The 12,201-nt window shown below is 39.5% G+C and overlaps 2 protein-coding genes across 2 annotated transcripts; both read left to right on the top strand.

The window, feature by feature from the left end:
- The first annotated feature begins 1,345 nt into the window (after positions 1-1,345).
- On the top strand, positions 1,346-2,725 carry aplnr2 (apelin receptor 2). Its single transcript, XM_073472564.1, has one exon. It carries the CDS (start codon positions 1,346-1,348, stop codon positions 2,723-2,725), a length of 1,380 nt encoding a protein of 459 aa, XP_073328665.1.
- A 2,466-nt stretch (positions 2,726-5,191) lies between these two features.
- On the top strand, positions 5,192-12,063 carry hdac10 (histone deacetylase 10). Its single transcript, XM_073472793.1, has 20 exons — positions 5,192-5,423; positions 6,595-6,729; positions 6,836-6,932; positions 7,074-7,171; positions 7,522-7,626; positions 7,704-7,772; positions 7,864-7,990; positions 8,218-8,283; positions 8,364-8,423; positions 8,605-8,694; positions 8,949-9,055; positions 9,151-9,218; positions 9,519-9,759; positions 9,925-10,015; positions 10,149-10,234; positions 10,480-10,536; positions 10,633-10,714; positions 10,962-11,150; positions 11,258-11,417; positions 11,524-12,063. The coding sequence occupies exons 1-20, from the start codon at positions 5,359-5,361 to the stop codon at positions 11,553-11,555; spliced, it is 2,025 nt and encodes a 674-aa protein (XP_073328894.1). The 5' UTR covers positions 5,192-5,358; the 3' UTR covers positions 11,556-12,063.
- Positions 12,064-12,201: the final 138 nt, after the last annotated feature.

Raw genomic sequence — 12,201 nt, 5'->3', positions numbered from 1 at the left:
GGACTGTCTGATTGAGAGCAGAGTGTCTTTTTCAAGAGCGCATAAGAGAAAATATTCAGAATTGGCTAAAAACACTGAAATACAGTTTACATACACTGAAGAATTTTTTTTCGTTGTTTGTTGAATATTTATAACATTCTTGAGCCGATAAGTACTCATTATTACTCAAGTACTGTACTTAACCTGAATATTTACAATTTATGTAACTTTATTCTTCTACTCCATCACATCTCAGAGGTAAATATTGTATTGTTCACTCACATATGTTTATCTGACAGCTTTAGTTATTGGTTACATTTCACATTACAGTTTTTCATAACCTTCCTGCCCAGTGAAAACCATGAATATCCAAATTTTGTGATTTTGATTTTTTTTTTTTTTTTTGATGAACTTACTAATTGAGTTGTTGTTTATGGGTTCAGGAAAATCTTCTCATAAGAAATAAACTATTTCCAAATAACTTTACTTAGCATTGTCACAAAGATGAAAACACAATACAAACAGATTCAAACAGCTCTCTCGTGATAGTTGGAGATCTCATACACTGTAAATTTTATAAGGTGAGTTTACTTTTAAAAGGTCAGGAAACCGATTACCTCAGAATTATCAAGTAAAGTACACTATTACATTTCAGTTTAACACGCTAAAATGTTTTAACAACTATAAATTATTAATCTACTTTACTTTATTTTGAGGTAACCAGTCACTTTGTCCAATTTCACAGTGTAGAATATGATGCATTTCTGTCAAACTATCAAATAATATAAAAAATTATCTCCTTCATTACTGAAAATTGAACATTTTACAGCAATATATGTACTTTTACTTTTAATGGATGAAGCACATTTTACTGATCTCTCACATACTCAAATAGTGACTTGAAAAAAAAATCTTGGAAACCGGTTTCCTTAAAATTACCAAGTAGACTAATCATTTTAAATTGTGAAAACTCTTTTGTTCGTACAACTTGAATTCTATAGTCTACCTTACTTGTTAATTCTAAGGTAGTTGGTTTCCTGACGTTCAAAATGTACTGTGTAGGGGAGTAATGTTCACAGTGTGGTAGCACTTTTACTTAAGTAACAGCACTCCACCACTGAGTATTTACAGTATTTGTGCCTGTTGCAAAGTTTAGGAAACTCATTGTGTTGCATTGAATTTGCAGACCGTCCAAGTCAACGGATTGAGGAAGACGTGCAGGTGAACAGGAGATAAGTCCACTGCTGGAATACTTGAGTTTGGACTCTCTGGACATTTTATCAACCAAACTTTATGAAGTGTTGGAACTTCCAGTGATTTTAACTGCAAATGATTTTATATAGAAACCAAAAGGATGGAAGCACAGATGTCAGATGCAGACTTCATCAGCTCCCCCTCCCCTTCTCCCTCTCCCCTCTTCCACTGCGACTACAGCGACTGGTCCCCCTCCTTCTCCATCATCCCCTCCGTCTACCTGCTGGCCTTCCTGGTTGGTTGTCTCGGTAACGGCCTGGTGCTGTGGGCCTACCTGGACCGAGGGGAGGGGAGGGGAACGAGGACCGGAGACCAGACTCGGATTGGAAAGCTCTGTTGTATTGGCACTTTCAGAACCAGTCAGCAGAACGTTAACAGCACTAGTAGAGTTATGAAAAAGAAGGAAAACTGCAGATATTCCTCCTCTCGCTCCTCTTCCACCTCCTCCTCTTATCCTCCCTCCATCCCTCGTCCCTCACGCTCACTGACAGACTCTCTGATAGCCAGCTTGGCGTTAGCTGACCTCTGCTTCCTTGTCACTCTCCCTCTGTGGGCCGTCTACACAGCCATGGGCTACCACTGGCCTTTTGGACAACCCCTCTGCCAGATCAGCAGCTTCCTCACTGCTCTCAACATGTACGCCAGCGTGTTCAGCCTGAGCATGCTCAGCGTGGAGCGGTACTGGGTTCTGACAGGACGCCGGCACTCCAGCCAACATGCCCCTCAGAGCTGCCCCAGCAGGGCTTTGTGGATCCTGGGAGGAGTGTGGGTGATGGCAGGGGTGCTGGCACTTCCTGGTCTGCTGCTGCGCTCTGTCAGGGAGGTGGAGGTGGAGCCTGAGGATGACTGGGAGCTGGAGCCAGTTCATCCCACTGAAGCTGGATCAGTATTTCTCTCCTGTCAGATGGATTACTCCATGCTGATTGGAGCAGGGCTGGAGGAGACAGATCGAGAGAGGGCAGAGATGTGGTGGGCGGCTGCCTTGAGCCTTAAATCAACTCTAATTGGCTTCCTGCTTCCTCTTGTCATCTTGCTGGTCTGCTACTGCTCATTGGCCCAGCTCCTCAGCAGACGCTTTGGACGGGGCCCTCGTCCTGACCGCAGGCGCCAGCGAAGACTCCTCAGGGTCATTGTCACATTAGTGATGGCCTTTTTCCTGTGCTGGCTGCCTCTGCATGTTAATAAGACTGTTTCCATGCTGCTGGAGTTTGGTTTTGTCCCGTACTCCTGCTCTTTAGATCAGCTGTTACTGGCCGCTCAGCCTTACGTCACCTGTTTAGCTTACCTCAACTCCTGCCTTAACCCTCTCCTGTACGCTGCCTGCGACCCATCATTCAGGAAGAGATGCAGAGGAGCTCTTCTCATGTGCTGCAGGAGAGGAGGAGAAGAAAAGGAGGGAAAGAAGGATGAAGGAGGAGAAGAGAAAGAGGAGAGGAGCTCAGCTTTTCCCACGAGAACGCAAGAGGAAACCGCAGAGAGGACAGAGGAGTAAAGGGTGGGATGACTTCTGAGTAAATCATCAACACCCATATGATGACAATAGACTGAATTCCAAAGTGGCTTAAACTCAGAGTCTTGAAAAAATTGCGTTAGATGTCCATTTTTTTAAATAAACATCTTCATCAAATGAACATTCATGAGTTCACAGACATAACTCCCTGCTTCCGATCCACACATTTCCCACGGGAAAGATGCCACCACTTCCTCAAAGATAACGGTGTCTTGCCAGACCAAATGTTCTCATGTCATCTGATCTGTTTCTATATTTTGAACTACTTATATACTCTCAGTTGTTTATTGAGTTTGCATTGCACTGCTTTTTTTTATCGTTGTTGTTGTTTTTCTATTAAAATAAGAATCATGTCAACTCAAATTTGTCTTTTAATTGTTAGAAAAAATATAGTGCATCTGTAAATCTTCATATGTGAAATTAACAGGAAAAAAATTCAGTTCCTCTTAATTAAACTATAAGTTTATTTGTCATTTCAACTATAAAGCAAACACTTAAAATAAAATAATGTTACTTCAGACAATAAGACAAAACTGAAATGCATCACCACAATGACATATTTACTGTAAGGTGTTAAAATAATGGCATAATTAATTTAAATAAAGTTATAGTTTATATAAGTAGCAATAAGAAGTGTGCTGGTTGGCTCTAAAATATTGTTGTATTATTCTTGTAATGCAAGGGAAGTTTATTTGTAAAGCACAATTCAGACACAAAATTATATTTAAAGACATTAAAAACAAATAGGAAGACATCAAGAAACAAAACATTAAAACAAGTTAAATGTAGAAAAAGAAGCTAAAATAGAATAAGTTTAAAAGAGTCAAGACAATAAAAGTTACAGTGCAGTTCAAGATATTGATAAAATTGCTTCAATAAAAGGCGATGGCAAACAAAAAGGTCTTCAGCCTTGTTTTAAAAGAGGCGAGAGTTGGAGCGGACCCGCAGTTTTCTGGGAGTTTGTTCTAGATATGTGGTGCATAATAACTGAATGCTGCTTGTTTAGTTTTGACTCTAGGGACTGAAAGCAGACCTGTACCTGATGACCTGGCAGTACTTTGTAAACGAACAGCAGGGTTGTGATCTACTTTTTTTGGTATTCTGAATCAGCTGCAGCTGTCTGGTGGATTTTTTTTTTTGAGTCCTGTTAAAACGCCGCTACAATAGTCAAGTCTACTGAAGATAAATGCATGGACAAGTTGTAGTCATTTCCTTCTCCATCTCCTATTTTTGTCATTAAGAGACATTTTGTGGCGATTTCTCCTTTTATCTTAACCCTCTAGGCGCCAAAGTCGCATTATTGCGACAGGCAACATTGCTCATTAAAACAGCCTGTATCTTTAAATCTACTGCCTTGTGCTGTTACTGCTTGCTACCACTAGATAGCCAATAGATTCAGCTTCAATCCTGACGTCATTTGGGGGTGTGTTTCTATGCAAAATACCTGAGAAAAAAAAGTTTGAAACCCGACACCGGCTGTCGGAGCGGCAGCGGCTAAGCGGGCAGAGTGGGAGTGGAGAGAGCCGCGGAGCGGTGGCGGAAGTGTGCTGGACAGATCGAGAGACAGACAGCGATTTTTGTAATAAAAAACAAAATGCCCAAAAGACTTTACAGTGCGGATGAGGTGCTTGCACAGATCTTTGCTGATCGCGATTCAGAAGGGGACGATTTGCCCTCTGATGACGATCGCTCGTCAGAGACGAGTGACTGACGATGCTGCAGCTGCGCACACTGTCACACAAGCAGCACACGCTGATCACGGAGAGAGTTTTCTTTTCTTTTTACAAGTTAGATTAGGACATTTACTCCTATCAGATTCCTGTTCACTTACTCTGAGGATGAGAGGATGAAAAAAAAAAAATCTACTGTGTAAATATGTTCAGAATTCCGTTTTACTGACTTTTACCTGGTGACATACAAATTAGATTAGTAAATTTACTCCAATCAAACTCCTGTTCCTTTATTTTGAGGATGAGATGACAATATAAATATTTTTTTTCTGTGTAAATATGTTCAAAAATCAGTTTTACTGAAAGTTACTTTCAGTCACCTGGTGACGTCACAATATGCAAATTAGATGATTAAATTTACTCCCATCACAAACTTTAGGTCATTATGAATATTTTTCTCATTTACACTATGAATTTATCTCTCATCACTTCCAAGCTACAGCCTTTTGAAATCTTACAATCCAAACGGAATATTTTCCTAAATAAACTCTGGCGCCTAGAGGGTTAAATAAAAAATAAGTAACTTGAATGACAGAACTTGCTTTAAATCCATATCTCTAATACCTGAACAGTACACGTCTCTTCTGCAGGGGGAAGTACCTGACTCCGTCCAGAGGGTGGCGCTAATTCACCATTAAACTGTTTGACAACCTCCATTAAACTCACAGAAGAGTAGTTTGACTTGACCCATGCCCACACTGTTTACAGGCTGCACACAGAGTAAAGAGGGTGGTGAACTCTATCTGTTTACACTCGTAAATCATAGTTTGATCACAGCAGCTCCCTCTGTGATTATAACTTAATTCGTGCGCTGGTTGTATCAGAAACATTAGAAACAGTCTGCCACAGGAAGAAACTGTTAGCACACGGCTGCACTGAGAAATAATGAAGATGGGAACAGCTCTGATTTATGATGAGGAGATGACCAATTACAAGCTGCTCTGGGTTGAGTAAGTACATATATTAACCGCACATAAAGCTTGCTGATCAGATAAGCATAGTGGGCATATCACGGCTGTGTTACTGTAACATAGGAAACCGCTAACTTACGTTGTTGTCTGTATCTGAGGGAACACAGAGAGTATCAAGGGTTAAATATTTGAGAATATTAGATTGAAATTAATACATACTTCCTTCAGATTGGTTGATTCATGTCCTTTAAATTTGTTCACGTAGCGTCATTCTCTGTTTCGTTTTAGTGGTCGGAAATTAAGTTGCGCCTTGTTGTTGTTGCTAGCCGGATCGCTTAGTGAGGAGCACACAGTGATAGACCCATGCTAACATCATGGCTAACATCTATATTGCTGTATTATGCCCACTTAATTAGTTAATATCCTCATATTAGAGTTATCACATTCACTCTTTAAGTTTTTTATATTCTCACCAATGTCTTTCTCATACATTTTTGTTCTTACTTTGCTATTTTCAACACTTTTTATTTACTTTTTGCTGACTAGCTTTGTGGAGGACTAAACCTGCCAAAATGAGAAATAAATGAAGAATGATATAAATGGCCCAATAAAAAAATTAATATGTTATTAAATGCACCAAAAATGAAATTGAAAATAAATGGAGGCATTAACTGATTTAACTACAGCTACAGTTAGCAGCAGCAGTTAGCAGTTAGTAGTTATCCTAATGATATGCTGCCCCTATTTGCTTGGAGTACTAATTTGACTTACGTATTGCACCTTTAATTTGCCCCTGTATTTATTTAACCTTGTATTAGCTCAACTATTCACTTTCTCATTTAATTTCCCATTTTATTAAGAAATTGATTTTTAAATGTACTCTCATATGTACGTACTAAAGGCTGAGTAAGGCTGTTACACTACTATACTAGTTTTGTATTCTAGATTTAAGAAATATTCCACTGATTCTTGACTTTATTTTCACCTTTGTTATCTTTTCTTCAGGCTGTTTGAGCACAAAAAAGTGCAAAAGTAAAACGACCAGAGACTACTACTACTACTTTGAAAAAAATAATGTCTTTTCAAATGATCACACTGTTCTGAATTAAGAAACCAGTCAGAGCACTCACTAGTTCATGATAAACAAATCTTTAAGTTAAACTTGAACACATCATTCAACTGTATGAATCATTATTTTAATTTTTTCCAGCCCTGCATGTAAAATCGAGGTCCCTGAGCGTCTGACAGTGAGTCATGAAGCTCTCGTCAAAAACGGCCTGGCTGATCGCTGTGTCTCTGTTCCTGTCCGCGAGGCGACAGATGCAGACATTTTGCTAGTTCACAGGTCAGTCCTGATGTCGACCACCTCGTTCAGTTAATCTTTCTACTTCTTCAGGCTGAAATAAATACCTACAGTCACTCAGCTACGTGTACTGCTCTGCTCCCAACAGTGAGGAGTACTTGGAAGCAGTGAAGAAGACCCCCTTCATGACTCTGGAGGACCTGAAGGAGTTCACCCTGCAATATGGTGATGTGTACTTCCACCCAGTGAGTCCCACACTTAATATTTATACCAGCTGATGTGTTTTTATCTATATCCTGCATTAGTTCATTCAGCAGTGGTTAGGGGGACAAAAACAGGTCAGTCACTCCTGGTTAACCATTCCTCCTTCTCAATTACTGTCCTAGAACATCTATCACTGTGCCAAGCTGGCTGCAGGGGCTGCACTGCAACTAGTGGACAGTGTTGTGACGGGGAAGGTGAGGAATGGCATGGCTCTGGTCAGGTGAGAGAGTCAAACCTCCAACAATGAATAACATGAACAACACATGCATCAGGGATGTCACGATATACTGTACCAGTATCATGTGAATAATCCAGCACAAATGTTAGGCCTTGTGGATATTTTGTTTTCTTTTGTGTCGTTTGAGTCTTATTTATTTTACATAAACAGACAAAACAGTAAACAAAGTTAAAGATTAATTTTAAAAATAGCAATTTTAGTGTTTTATATCATTATAACCTAAATACTAAGCCTTTGTAGGATGTAAGCCATCACATTGTTTTCTTTATAGACAAAATGATTAATACATTCATAAAATATGACATGATTGTCACTTCCTGTGTCTTTGTCAGACCTCCAGGACACCACAGTATGCGCAGTGCTGCCAACGGATTCTGCGTGTTCAATAATGTGGCCATAGCAGCTCGATACGCAAAGCAAAAACATGGGGTGAAAAGGTGACTTGACTTTTAAATTTTTTATTTTTTTCTTGCAACTTTACACTTAAAAAATGTACATGATTTCGTATTTTCAGGGTGTTGATAGTTGACTGGGATGTACATCACGGTCAGGGGGTGCAGTACTGTTTTGAAGACGATCCCAGGTGAGTTCTCCTAACGGGCTGATCCTGATTGTTGACATGCATGTTGTCTTCTGGCATTTTAATTTCTGCATACTACGTGTCTTTTTCCCAGCGTGCTTTACTTCTCATGGCACCGCTATGAGCATCAGAAATTCTGGCCCAACCTTAAAGAATCGGACTACGACAATGTTGGCAAAGAGAAAGGGGAAGGATTCAATATAAATGTACCGTGGAACAAGGTAAGCAAGTTTACTAAGTTTGAAGCTGAAACCGAAACCAGAAAATGTTCCTTTATTTTTTGTTTTCATGATGTAAAGGTTAAAATCATTATTGAATATCAAATTTGGTACCGAATTATTGTGAGTCAATCTATCCTAATCATCTCAAATAATTTTTGATTGGTGTGTGCACAAGTTTGTGCTTACTAACTAATATTAACTAATTAGGTCCCATTATGATATTTCAGGTGGGAATGAAGAACAGTGACTATCTTTCAGTCTTCTGTCACGTTCTTCTGCCGGTCGCATACGAGGTTAGCCATTTTGGAAAGATCGAATATGGGAACACATATTAATGTTTTGGAGATTATTCATCTGTGATTCTTTGTCCCAGTTTTGCCCAGACTTGGTCCTGGTGTGTGCAGGTTTTGACTCAGCCATCGGTGACCCAGAGGTACTACATATAAATCACCATAATAACGCTTAAAATAAGCTTTCTACAGTTTAATACAACATTTCTCCCTTTACAAAGTTTATAATGTTCAGTTTTGCTGACCTTGTTTGAAATCTGTAAATTTGAGGTCATGGTTAAAGGTTGTGGTGTTTTGTTTGGACTACATTGTCTGTATTTCCAGGGTAAAATGTGTGCCAGCCCAGACATCTTTGCTCATCTCACTCACCTCCTGATGAACCTCGCAGGAGGGAAACTGTGTGCTGTGCTGGAGGTCAGGCCACTCAATGTTAGACTTAACATCAACACAAACATATGACACAATCTCACAACTTCCTCAAATTCAACACCTGCCTGTTCTGTTGTCGTCTTTGTGCATTGTTCCCATAGAATTGTATTAAAACACAAATGTCTAATCTATCAATACTTTTGATAGTACTACCCATCTGCGAGAGTTCCACATATTGCTGCCATCATGTTGGAGGAGCCTCGGGATGTAAAACGTTTTATTGTGTGAATGTTTTCCAGGGAGGATACAACTTGACTTCCCTCCCCCAGTCAGTGTGTCAGACAGTTCAAACTTTACTTGGAGATCCTGCACCTCTACCTGTAAACCTCGATGGTCCCTGTCAAAGGTCTGTTTCACCGTCAGTCAGATTCATGTGTTAGACCTTAATCTTCTGTGTGTCTGTGTTTTTATAACTAAAGTGAATTATTTTTCTCTTTTCAGTGCACTCGAGTCTCTTCACTGTGTTCGATCAGCTCATAGGCAGTACTGGTCCTGCCTCAAACATGCAGGTATAACATGCACATAATTCTTTTTGAGCAAGTACTACAGAATTGTTTTAAAAAAGGATAAAAACTGATGCAGCAAAACCAGAGATATCTATTTTTATACCACATGTTCTTCCTTGCCAAAACCTAGGGTTGCAACTAATGATAATCTTCATTGTTTATTAATCTATCGATTATTTTCCTGGTGAATTGCTAAGTTTTTTGGTACATGAAATATCTGAAATGGTGTTTCCCAAAGCCCAATATGAGGTCCACAAATGTCTTGTTTTGTCCACAACCCCATTTACCAACTCTTTTCTCCAGCTGAGCTACCAAACTCTGATATCAGCACAAAGCGCATTAAATTAGCGGAAGAAGAAGAAAAGACGGAGGAGGTAATAGAGGAGAAAAGCGTTGAAGAAAAGGTGTGGCCAGAGCCTCCAAAACGTGTCGCTCCTCCAATCCGCACTGCAGCAATCCTCCCTAATGGTGTGGCTTGTCCGGATGGATGTAAACGCTTCAGTTCATCAGAGGATCCCGACCCGGTCATAGTCAACAAACTCAGGTATGGAGTTGTGGCTGGTACTGGTTCATTTCAGTTAACATTAGTCATTGTAATCGACTTTATTTTTTAATAATGACACGGGACGAGTTTATTATAGTTTGCTAAATTAACTAAAGGTTTAATCTTCTACGTTCTATAAAAATGTTGTTTTTTTCCCACAATAAGGGAGAATTTCCTCAAAGATGCAGATGACAGTGATGCTCTCACAACCCTCTCCAGTCTTGTTGCCTTCATAGAGAAAATGGAGAAGAACGAGGTACGCTCAGGATATCATCTGTGTCTTGTCTTTTCCAATGCTCTGCTGAGTGCTGTCACAAATACAGTTTTGCATTGCTTCACCCTACATGAGCTGCAATCTGATTTCATTACACTTAATTACTGCCTCTCAGATCTGCAATGGCTTGGCTCTGGTCCGTGACGTCTCCATGGCGATGGACTGTGTTGTCCAGCACGCTGCAGCTACTCTCTGCAAACGGTACAGCAATATGTACAGGGACTGTATGTTTTGTTATTATTGATATAGAAAAGTGATCTAGTGTAAAAATGTCCTTACATGGAAACATCCATCCTTAAAGGAATACTTTAGGGAAATACACTCATTTGTTTACTTACTGAGAGTTTGTTTGTCATTGAAAAGGTCATTTGCTCATCTCTAGTTTACATGTTTATTATTATTTCACTGTCCAGAGTCTGATTTGATGTCACTTTCTCCTAATGCAGGGTTTTGGTTGTGTGTGTTGGAGACGTGGTGGTCCCGTGTCCCAGCAAAGAAGACGGGTGATTATCAGTTATAAATTATACTTGGAAATAAATAAGCACATTTGTCTGCAACAATGTGAAACAACATGATGACAGAAATCTCTCTATCTGTAGGAAAACACTCCTGGTACAGTTCAGCAACAAAGCGTCAGTGGAACAGCAAAGAAAATATTACATTCCTGTGTGTCTCAAGAAGGTACTTCTTCATCTACATCTATTTTCTGTGTAGATGTACGCAGTTTTACTGTTGTATTGTCTTTCTGATTGTAAGTTCTCAAGATATTGTGGCCAAAGATAAAAAATATTTGTTATTTGTATTTGTACCCTTTAACACATTGATATCGAAATAAGTGTGTTTTATGTACAGGGTGTTTGTGTGTGTGTGTTTTGTTAAAAAGACAGATGTGAACACATCCCAAGTGTGTGTGTTTGTCCTCCCACAGGGCTGCGGTGATGTTTCAGGGTTCATTCAGGCTGTGTTGGGCCTCCTTCTGCCTCTGGGATACGAGTATGACCCCAGTCTGGTTCTGCTGGTTCGGACGCCAGATAGTGGACTGAGTGACAGTGTGTGGCAACAACTAACAGGCCTGCTGCAGGGCCTGGCACAGGGACACACACTGGTGCTCATGCAGGTATGAAGGATGGGGCAGGTTTAATAAAAGTACAGTAAATACTATCTTATTCCTTTATAGTGTGGAAGTACAGGTGGCTTTAATGGTCAGTAATTGTGTCATTTCAGGAAGGTGAGAAGGCTTGTGTTGCCCCCACAGCCTCCTCTCTCCTCGGGGACGCTGCCCCCCGTCTGGGGCAGCTTCACACTTCTCTACCAGAGGATGTGGAGGTGCAGGAGAAGCTGAGACAAGCACTACAGGTGGACTGGAAGTTACTGCAGACTACAGGTGAATTCACAACAGCAGCGTCACATGATAACATTAATACACATAATCTGACTGCTTGTACTATATTAATATTAATATTAATGGGAATTTCTGTCTCCTCAAACAGCACCACAGACTGGAAGAGGTGAAGAGCACTGAAGATGATCCTGCTTGTTTTTGTAAAGAAACCAGTTGAAGCACATCCATCAAATGTCTTTATAACATTTTGTAATATTTTACAGGTTTTATGGTCCAAACAAACACATTGTGCCTGAAAATAAACTGCATTTAAAAAAAAACGTATAATCTGTATGAATCTAAATATTTTGAACCCCATTATTGATTCTCAAAGTGATTTATAGCATTTTTGATTGAAGATTTCTTGACATCATTAATGTCTGTGAATGTTATGAATTATGATGTGAATTTATCTCAAATCTTTGACATCAAAAGGTTTTATTTTCTCATTTATATGATGTTACCCTATGATGATGATTACTGTCTGTAATTTTCAAATAGTAAACAATATACTGGGCTTATCAACTATTCATCAAGATCAGTTAATAAGACATTTAAATATTGTCTGTCTTAAATATGTCAATTATTTTCTTGTTTTAATGTTATTCCTAAAAAAGAGCAATAAAATTCTGACACATTGAATGCAGGATTTCTACTTTTACTTTCGTATTTTTATTTTACTTTTAGTACTCATATTTTTAATACAAGCTCAAAGGTTTCTGGGCAAGCTTTTGGAGGATTTTCAACCACATCTCACGGTCTTCATTTCTTGTATGGGATGCCATTG

The sequence above is a fragment of the Pagrus major genome, chromosome 8 (assembly GCF_040436345.1).
Source record: "Pagrus major chromosome 8, Pma_NU_1.0".
NCBI classification, from domain to species: domain Eukaryota; kingdom Metazoa; phylum Chordata; class Actinopteri; order Spariformes; family Sparidae; genus Pagrus; species Pagrus major.
The sequence above is the reverse complement of the archived record's forward strand: the minus strand, read 5'-3'. Positions and strand labels throughout refer to the sequence as shown.